This window comes from Pteronotus mesoamericanus, unplaced genomic scaffold (assembly GCF_021234165.1).
Source record: "Pteronotus mesoamericanus isolate MK-2021 breed Mesoamerican mustached bat unplaced genomic scaffold, CSHL_Meso_final scaffold_533, whole genome shotgun sequence".
Classification (NCBI taxonomy): Eukaryota; Metazoa; Chordata; class Mammalia; order Chiroptera; family Mormoopidae; genus Pteronotus; species Pteronotus mesoamericanus.
In genome coordinates, this window is record NW_026555320.1 from 3,852,675 (window position 1) to 3,861,788 (window position 9,114).

At 65.1% G+C, this 9,114-nt stretch overlaps 1 protein-coding gene across 1 annotated transcript in view; it reads right to left on the bottom strand.

The window, feature by feature from the left end:
• The window catches only part of COL7A1 (collagen type VII alpha 1 chain), a 30,499-nt gene extending 22,141 nt beyond the window's left edge, over positions 1-8,358 (bottom strand). The window contains exons 1-24 of the mRNA XM_054594603.1: positions 8,274-8,358; positions 7,561-7,741; positions 6,741-6,900; positions 6,562-6,655; positions 6,317-6,478; positions 5,948-6,111; positions 5,741-5,870; positions 5,523-5,639; positions 5,279-5,425; positions 5,073-5,189; positions 4,849-4,998; positions 4,639-4,767; positions 4,025-4,168; positions 3,812-3,937; positions 3,566-3,709; positions 2,914-3,033; positions 2,615-2,758; positions 2,137-2,262; positions 1,896-2,042; positions 1,517-1,639; positions 996-1,157; positions 612-746; positions 383-529; positions 165-301 (exon numbers count right to left, since the gene is read on the bottom strand). Coding sequence (XP_054450578.1) covers positions 165-301; positions 383-529; positions 612-746; positions 996-1,157; positions 1,517-1,639; positions 1,896-2,042; positions 2,137-2,262; positions 2,615-2,758; positions 2,914-3,033; positions 3,566-3,709; positions 3,812-3,937; positions 4,025-4,168; positions 4,639-4,767; positions 4,849-4,998; positions 5,073-5,189; positions 5,279-5,425; positions 5,523-5,639; positions 5,741-5,870; positions 5,948-6,111; positions 6,317-6,478; positions 6,562-6,655; positions 6,741-6,900; positions 7,561-7,741; positions 8,274-8,358 — 3,291 coding nt within the window. The remainder of the gene's footprint in view (positions 1-164; positions 302-382; positions 530-611; positions 747-995; positions 1,158-1,516; positions 1,640-1,895; positions 2,043-2,136; positions 2,263-2,614; positions 2,759-2,913; positions 3,034-3,565; positions 3,710-3,811; positions 3,938-4,024; positions 4,169-4,638; positions 4,768-4,848; positions 4,999-5,072; positions 5,190-5,278; positions 5,426-5,522; positions 5,640-5,740; positions 5,871-5,947; positions 6,112-6,316; positions 6,479-6,561; positions 6,656-6,740; positions 6,901-7,560; positions 7,742-8,273) is intronic.
• Between the last annotated feature and the right edge of the window lie 756 nt (positions 8,359-9,114).

A 9,114-nucleotide genomic window follows, 5' to 3' on the forward strand; every position in this document is an offset into this window, starting at 1 on the left:
TGATGGCAGGACAGGGAGCCAAGCAGCAAGAGAGGAGATCTGGAGCCTGGGGAGGTGCAAGGGGAAGCCTGGGCCGATGGTGGGCTGGGGAAACTAGCTAGTGCAGAGCTCAGGGCGGGCGATGGCTGGGATAGGTAGGGGTCTAGTTGCTTCTGGGCCCAAACCTGGACCGCCTGTGGCCCAAGAGGCCCAAGGGCAGACACCAGATGCCCCAGGGCCCTCTTCACATCCCTGGACCGATGAGCATTGTCCTGAGTGGTGTGCAGCAGGAAGACCACATCCATCAGACCATGGGGACACGCTGCAGGGAGGGCGCCGGGTTACAGAAGCCATCAGCGCATCCGGCTACCCTCTGAGGCCCCTCCCACTGTGCCCACCATACCTGGGCTGTGCGTGACAGAGGCCTCAGGACCCCGTACACCCTCCCGGACAGGTGTCAGGGAGAAGACGTAGGGGGTGCCGGGCTCTAGCCCTGTCACCTGCTGGGAGCTCGAGATCCCGGGAAGCGTTTGTGAGGCCCCAGGCATTTCTGCAGAGGACAGCGCTCTGTCACAGAGGGCCCCCCACGCAGCCCCGCCGCCAGCCCGCCCTAGCCCTGGCCTCCCCTCCACCTTGTCCAGGGACCCCGAGTGGCCTCCAGGACAGGATGTAGCTGGATACCCCCGACACTGGGCTCCAGGCCAGAGTCACCGAGTCAACTGAAGTGTCTACCACACGCAGTTCAGCGCTTGGGATACGAGGTGACTCTAGAGAGGGAATCAAGGGCCAGGGATCAGAGTCTGTATCCTGAGAACCCAGAAGGGAGAGCACGAAGGATCCTGGGGCAGCTCCATCCTCATGAAGGACGCATCATGGGAGTCATGCTGGGGTCACCCCAGGGTCAGGAGTGGTGGAGGGGCTACAGGAGAAGTTGTTCAAGGCCATTGGGTGCAGAAAACTGGGGTAGGCCATGAGTGGGGGAAAGAGCACCCGGGAAGGAGGGCTCCCAGGCTCACCAGTGTACGCAGTCACTTCTGTGGGGGGCCCTTCTGTGGGGGGCCCTTCTCTAGAAGGCCACAGGACACTCAGCCGCACACGGTATGGGGTTGCTGGCTCCAGCCCGTCCAGTTCATAGCTGCTGAGCTCAGGCCCCAGGATCTGAGACTGTTCCGGGCCACCTGGGGCAGGCACGAGGGTGGCGGCAGGAGGCCCGGGGAAAGATGTCAATAGACCTGCTCACCTCACTGACCCGCACCTACTGTGCTGACGATGGCCTCACAGCTCTACTCACTGACCCTGACTGACCCTCCTGGTTGATCCCCATTCTCGCTGACCCTGCCCATTTTACCGACTCTGCCCGACTGACCCCCCACGGACCCCCCCACCTGGTCGACTGATCCCCAGATGGTCGCAGATGCTGCACAGCCCCACTGACAGATCCTGCCCGCTGTCACTGACCTCGCCCACTTCGCTGACTCTGCCTGCCCACAGCCCCACCCCTAGGGGTCCCTAACCCCCCACCGGGGGCGCTTCTCACCCTCAGACCACCAACGCAGAAGGTAGCCGCTTGCTCCGGGCACCTGCTGCCAGTGCAGCCTCAGCGAGTGCTCTCCTCGCTGCACCACGCGAAGGGTCTCCAGGGAGGGTGGCGCCTCAGGCGCTTGAGAGAAAGCCTGGGAATCAGGGAGGCTCCGCCCCCACTGGTCCCTGCACCAATCCCAAACCAGCCGTGTAACACGCACCACCCCCAACCGGCCCCTCTGCCCATATCAGGCTTCTTCCGCCTCCATCCTTGGACCCCGCCCCCAGGGCTTGCTACGGGTCTCTGGTCCCTCTTCCAATCCCGAGCACAAACCCTACCCCCTGACAGTCCAGGCCACCCATCCCAGGCTCGTCCCAATCCAAGCTCCTCTTACGCGTGGTGACGACAATGGAGACAGGTGCGCCTTCACGGTCGCCGACCAGCGCGGTTACTCGCACGGAGTAGCTGACTCCGCCTTCGAGGCCCCGTATTTCTGCTGAGTCTGTGTTTCCTGGTAGTATCTGTTGTCTTGTGGGGCCACCTGTCCAGGCGAGCACAGGTCAACCGTTAAGAGGTGGGGGTGGCCAAGCAGAGGGGCGATTGCTGCCACAGAGGACAAGGGCAGGGAACCATACCCTCGCTGCGGCCCCAGGCCAGTCTGTAGGCTGTGGCTCCAGGAACACCCACCCAGGTGATCCGCAGAACATCGCTGGTAGCATTGAGGATCTGCAGCTTTGACACACTACCCACTGGCTCAGGGTCTGGGGGCAGAGGCAGGGTAAGGGGTCAGAGGTCACCGAATGGGGGGCAGAGGACAAGGTGGCAGTGCAGGCATGGTCAGTACAGAGAGGCCTGAAGGTCCGAGTGGGGTCAGTGTGGATGCGTCGGTTTAGGACACCGTGAGAGGGAGGGAGGAAGCCAGTGCCTCGGAGTGAGCAGCGCGGTGCAGCCGGGAGCTTGCTGCGGGCGGACAGGCAGTTAGTGTCGGGGAGGTCGGCGTGGGAGGAGAAGTCCCTGAGCGGCGCTGGGGCGGGCAGACGGCGCAGCCAGGAGCACGCGGGAAGGCAGCGTAGCCAATGCAGTGTGGCCGGAAGCTGCCTGGGGTCCACTCACCGGTCCTCACAACCACAGACGCGAAGGACCCGTCTACACCGTCCACACTGGCCCACACGTGCACGGTGTACTCAGTATCTGGCTTCAGCCCATCCAGCTCAGCCACTGTGGCTTCCCCAGAAACCAGGCGGGATTTCTCTGGGCCTGGGAGGGAGGGCGGAGGCAGCTCCGGGGCTCTGACTCTGAGCCCCCAGGCCCTGCCTGGATCCCTAAGAAAGCCCCCGACCTGTACCCGACCCAGACCTGCCCCCTGTAACCCTCCAAAACCTCTGGTCCCCTGCAAAACCCCTGATCCGCACCGTGGCCTATGCGCCAGGAAATCCTGTATCTGGTGGCACCAGGAACCTTGTTCCAGGCAATGGTGACAGATGAGCTGCTTTTTTGAGTCACATGGACTGTCCTCACTGGGCCCAGCGGGTCTGAGGGGAGAGGCAACGGGAAGCCGATGGGGGAGGCGATGGGAGGTCTAATGGGGGAGGCACGGGGGCCATCTCTCAGGGGAAGGCTACTGAAGCCTGGTGGGCAGCCAGTATCTGACCGGAGAGGCGGGGTTCCTGACAGAGGGGACATGGAAATCTGAGGGGGCAGGTGACAGGAATCTGAGAGACAAGAGGGTCTGACAGGGGAGGCAACAGGGTTCCTAGGGAGGTGTCAGGAGGCAGCGAGGCGCCTGGCAAAGGAGAAAGCGTAAGTCTAAGAGGAGAGTTGGGTCCAGCAGAAAAGGCAACGAGGGCCCGAGAGAAGAAGGGGTGTAAATTCAAAGGCAGAGATAGAGGGGTCATAGGTGAGAGGCTGAGGGATCTAAGAGGGTGGAGGCCTAGGCAGAGGCAGGGGAGACGGGGGGGGGGGGGGGAAGCAGGCCTCCGGGGGAGGAGGCAGTGGGAGTCAGAAGGGGGAGACGGGAGGTCGGAGGGGAAGCATCGGTGTGGGCGGGAAGGCCTGGGGGCTGACCAGTGCGAGCCACGATGACCACAGCGGGGCCAGCCTCTCTCCCTCGCAGCGCCGACACCGCCACCTGGTAGGAGGTTCCAGGCCGCAGCCCCGTGATATCTGTGGCCGTAGAGTCTGGGGACAGTGTCTGGCTGGACTCCGGACCTAGGGTCAGAGGGAAGCGTTGGCATAGCTCCCGCCCACCCCCTCGAGCCCCCGCTCCCTGATCATTCCCCTCAGCAACCCGCCCATACACCCTGCACTGACCACTGTCTGTCCTCCAGGTAACCCGAAAGCCGCTGGCTCCAGGAACAGGTCCCCAGGCCACGCGCACCCGAGTCGCGTCTGATGCCACGACCCGCAGCCCTGGGACGGCAAGTGAGGTTTCCGGCTCTGCGGGTTAGAGACAGAGGTCAGGGGCCAAGACGAGGACCCAGCGCGTCAGGCAGCTGGCCCGCCCCGTCCTCCTGCAGCGCTCACCCCAGCGGACGGTGAGGGTGCTGGCACCGCCCTCCCGGGTGCCCACGCGGGCAGACACGCGCACGGTGTAGCTCAGCCCTGCCCGGACGTCATCCAAGTCAAAGGCCGTCTGACTCCCGGGAAGCAGCAGGGTCCGCTCCACCCCTGAGGGAGAGGGCAGGGTAAGCAGGCGGGGTCCACCCGACAGAGGGGTGTGGGCGATGGTCGCCGGTGCCGGACAGACATACAGGACACGGAGTCGGCGAGGGCGAGGCCGTGGGGTGACGAGAGATGAGGATGTGGGAAACAAGGAGTCCGTGAGGGGCAGTGACACGGGATAACAAGGGCCAGCGACAAATGGGGCCGTGGGATGATAGGGGTCAGCGGGCAGCGCTGTGAGTTGACAGGTCATTGATAGTGATGTAGGGTGACAGGGGTCAGTATTGGATGGGGCATGGGATGAAGGGTCAGCGGGGACAGGGGTCACAGTGGGACGGATGGAAAAGGAGACAGGACAAGGCTGTAGAGACCCAGGAGGGGAAGGAGATGGCTGAGGGCGCAGGCAGGCCCCAAGGCTAGAACTTCAGGGGCGGGGGGCGGGGGGCGGGGGGCGTGGCCGGCTGTGTCCGTCTCACCTTGGGTGCCGCGCACAGTGATGCGGTACTCGGTGGCCCCGGGGACTGGGCTCCAGGACACTCGCACCCGCTGCCCTGGCAGCTCGGTCGCCTGTAGATCTGTCACCGGGCCCACGGGCTGCTCTGGCCCTGTTGGAGAACACAGCGTGAGAGGCGGCCTGAGCCCCTGTCCCTTCCCCACTCACCTGGCCAGGCCCGCCGAGCCCTCACCCGTGGGGACCACGGCTGCAGGCGTGGCCACCTCTCGGCCCTCCAGCAGGGTGTAGAGCGTGAAGCGATACTCGGTGCCTGGCTGCAGCCCGTCCAGCTGGTAGCGGGTCACATGTGAGGGCAGCATCACCTTCTGGGGCACCTCCAAGCCTGCGTGACAACGGGGTCAGGCCGGCTGAAGCCAAGCCCCAGCCCCGCCCGCCCACCCTCCGCCCTGCACTGACCACTCTCACGCCCCCACTCCAGCCGGTAGCCACGGGCCTCAGGCACCGCGTTCCAGGAAAGAAGGATGGATGTGGGGCCCAGGATGACTGGGCGCAGTGTCTGCTCCACAGAAGGGTCTGTCCAGGGCACATGGGACGGACGTTAGCGGCCTCCATGCCCCGTCAGCCTGTCCCCCCAGCCTGAAGGGCACACCCAACCTCCTCACCAGTGCGGGCGGTCAGGGAGGTGGTGGCCAGGGTGCCACGGCCAAGCAGGGCACTCACGGTCACCTCATAGTCCGTGCCGGGCTCCAGGTCATGAAGCAACACTGACCCCTTTCCAGGGCCCAGCTCCTGCTGCTGTGCGGCCCCGCCTGCACAGGCACACAGAGGGATCAGTGCATCTGGCAGGCCCAGGGCTCTACAGTTCTGAGGTGCAGGGACTCCCTTCAACCCACGCCTCTCGCTCACCCCTGAGGTCTCGCCATGTCACGCGATAGCCAGTGGCACCTGGCACACTCCGCCAGGCCACCAGGAGGCTGCGCGCTGTGGTGTTCTGGACGGTCAGCTCCGGCCCCTCCAGGGCAGCTGGGGGAAGGTTCCATGGGGGTTAGTGGAGTCAGGGGTAGGGGGGCTTACGGGGGTGGGTGGTTAGGTGGGCGGGGTCAGAGGTTAGCAGGATTGCTCACTCGTCCGAGCTGTCCCACTCACGGCCTCCCCGATGCTGTTGGCGTAGAGGGCAACCACAGTTACTTGGTACTCGGTCAGTGGCCGGAGACCCTGCAGCCGAATGCTGGTTTCCCCAGCGGGGACGCCCACCTGCCCAGCGTCAGAGGTCACTTCATTTTGCCCAGCCACGTCCCCACTCCTCCACCCACCGCTCCCGACGTCTTTACCTCCCGCCGCTCGCTCGGCAGCGGCTGTCCCAGCCCTGTCAGGGGAGTGTACTGGACCTTGTAGCCAGTCACAGGGCCACTGGCCGCTGTCCACTGTACTCTCAAGGACTGACTGCTCGGCTCAGACAGCACCAGGTCTCGTGGACCAGAGGTGGCCTCATCGGCTGGGAAGGGAGAAATCAGGCAGCAGGATCAGGGGTCAGCACTCCCAGGGAGGCGCTGGGGCAAGGGCCAGGAGCAGAGGGGCACGGTCACCACCTCCAGGGCCGGATCAAAGGACAGCACCTCCAGCTCGCTGTCAGGGGCACGTGAAACGGGGCTGGGGCCGAAGGCCGGGTAAGGGGCACGGGGGGGGGGGCAGGGACTCACGGGGCAGGGGCACGGGCACGCCCCCAGCCGTCATGCACACTCTCCGGGAAACGAGGGGCAGCAGTGTCCTCAGGATGCTGAAGTCATTGACGAAGAAGAAGAAATCGTCGGTCGGCTGCGAGGCAACGCGCTTCAGCTCCTCGGGGTCAGCGTTCTTGATCCCTGAGGTGATGCCCAGTCAGGGCTCAGCTGCCCTCTGGCTGGTCCCTGCCCCAGCGAACCGGTCACCCCAGCGGGGTACTCACCCACAGCAAACAGCTTGACCCCCTGCCCCTTCAGCTTCTGGGCAGCTGGGTCCACCAGGTCCTGGGACTTCCCGTCCGTGATGAGGATGCAGACCTGGGCAGGTGCAGGGGTCGGGTCAGGGCTGCCTCAGAGCCTTAAAGGGGGCCGCCCAGGCAGGCGTGGTGGGGAGAGTGATCACCTTGGGGACACCAGGTCGGGCCAGCTGGGGCAGGAAGACATGGTCTGCCACGTGGAGAATCGCAGCCCCTGTGCGTGTGTTGCCCCCCTTGTAGCTGAGCTCGCGGATGGCACGGATCACATCCTCCCCTGTGCCAAGCGCATCCAGGCCAAACTCCGTCCTGTGGGGGTTGGGGGCGGTGGCAACAGGCCCGGGGCCGGGTCCTTTTCCAGCCCTGGGCTCGCTCGAGGCGGCCTCTGGGGCGAGGGTTCTGAGTACCAAGCCCCCTTGAGGGTCGTCCATCCTCTTGGTTCTCTGACTCCCACCCTCTACCTCTGAAGCCCCCAAGTTAACAAACTCTTCAGGTGCCCCTGTCCTGTCTGTGGCTGGGTCAGGGCAGGCCTGAGACCGCTGGAACGCTCAGCCTCAAGGGACAGGATGTCTGGTCAATTAAATAATTGCAGGAGGAAGGGCCCAGTTGTAGGGAGGTGGACATCAGCCAGATAGGAAGGCCTGGGGAGTGGATAGGCTGAAGGCACAGAGGGCTCGAACATGGGGAGTCCAGCAGGCACGGGGCATCAGAAGGCCCCTGGCACCCCCTGGGCTCCCCATCTTCAGACCAGGACACAGAACTCCTGCCTTTGGCAGGGCACCTGTCTGGAGGTGTCTCAGGTGCCAGGGCTCTACCTGGGAGATCCCTGCCCTGCATCCAGAGCAGGTCCTGGCTGGGGGCCTCTGGGTTCCCCAAAGCCTCGCCTAAAGGTTTCTGGGGTCTTCGCCCTTGCCTGGGGGAGGGGTCCTGGTGGGATTGCTGGGCCCCCAGCTCCCAGCAGCCACGCACCGTGGGTCGTCGCTGTACTGCACAGCAGCGAAGCGCACGCCCTGTGCACTGACTGCTCCCGAGAAGGGCAGCACCAGTCCTTCAAGGAAACCCCGCACTTCACGGAAGTTGCTGCGGCCGATGGAAGAGGAGCCATCCAGCAGGAACACGATGTCAGCGGCGTAAAGACGCGTGCAGGTCACTGCGGCGGGGAGGAGCAATCACGACCTCCTCTTGGAGTGCCCCCGCCCCCGCTGCTCTGTGGTCCCTTGAGACTAGGGACTGGGGAGACGGGAGTAGCCCTCGCCTGCTCTGCAAACCGGCCCAGCACCACTGGGGCCTGGGAGCCTTAGAGGAGCTGAGGTGGCGGTGGCGCCCGGAGGGAGACGTCCCCGCACCTCCGCTCCCCGTCTGCGAGGAGTGGTGGGGAAGGAGAGCTGCCCGTGGCGGGTGGTGGGGGGTGATCTGGGACTGAGGTCGGCCTCGGAGGTCAGCCTGCAGTGTCATGGGGCAGGAAATCCAGCTCGTGTCTGGGGGTCCGAGTTTGGGTCTGCACAGGCTGGGGTGCAGTTTGGGAGGCGCAGCGCGGGGTTGTGGAAGGTTTGGGGAGACCAGAGAGATTTAGGAGGCCTGGGCGGGGGGCGGGGGGAGCGCGGATCCGGGATGGTGGCAGAGTGCAGCTGCGGGTGACAGGGTGCGGAGCCCTGGAAGGGGTCCTTCCTTGTCGTGCCCACCTCTCTCCCTGGGCTGGGCCCGCACCGGGGGCGCCCCTGCCAGGATCCCGGCGCAGAATGCGGCCACCAGGAGTCGCAGCCTCATCCTGGGTGGGGGAAACGGTCAGCCCGGACCCCACCTCTGTCCCTCGGCCCCCGCGGCCTTGGCGAGTCTGAGCCCAGCGCTCCCCGACCCCCAGTCCCGGTCTTGCCTGCCGGTCCGGTCCGCGGGCTCCCACCGCCAGCCGCCGCAGTCCTGCAGCCACGGCAGAGAAAGTCCCTAATCCTGGGGGGCGGAGCGGCAGGCGGGGACCCAGGGGCCCGCCTCTACCCACCGTCCCAGAGGTCGCCGCCCCCCCCTCCCCTGGACAGATGATCTGACTCAAGAGTAAAGCCCCCCACCTCCTATGGCTTCTGGGAATCCCACAGAAGGTTCTCTACGGACAGATGCTGCTGGGGAGCTCCCTCCAACCCCACCTCGGGCCGAGGTGCTGGCTACTTTATATCAAACACGGAATGACTAGCAAAGTGACTGCTGGAAGCTAGGATTCCCATAGGTTCCTGGGGACTGAAGAGGCAGCAGGAGGCTGGTGGGGGGAGGCTGCAGCTGGAAATGACTCACCCCCCCCACCCTATGGGGGGGGTTGCACAGACAAGCCCTCAGGCCACGAGTCCCGCCGGCCACTCCTGTGATTCAGCCATCCGTCTGTCTGTTGGGTCTCCTGTGCCGCACCCGATCCCTTTGATAAGCAGAGCAGCCCCCAGCAAACAAGGGCTCAGAGCTCCCCCCAGGGGATGCAAGGCACCACTAGGCTGCACGCAAGTAATGCGCACTCTACGGAGGGGGGATGCCGAAGAGAAT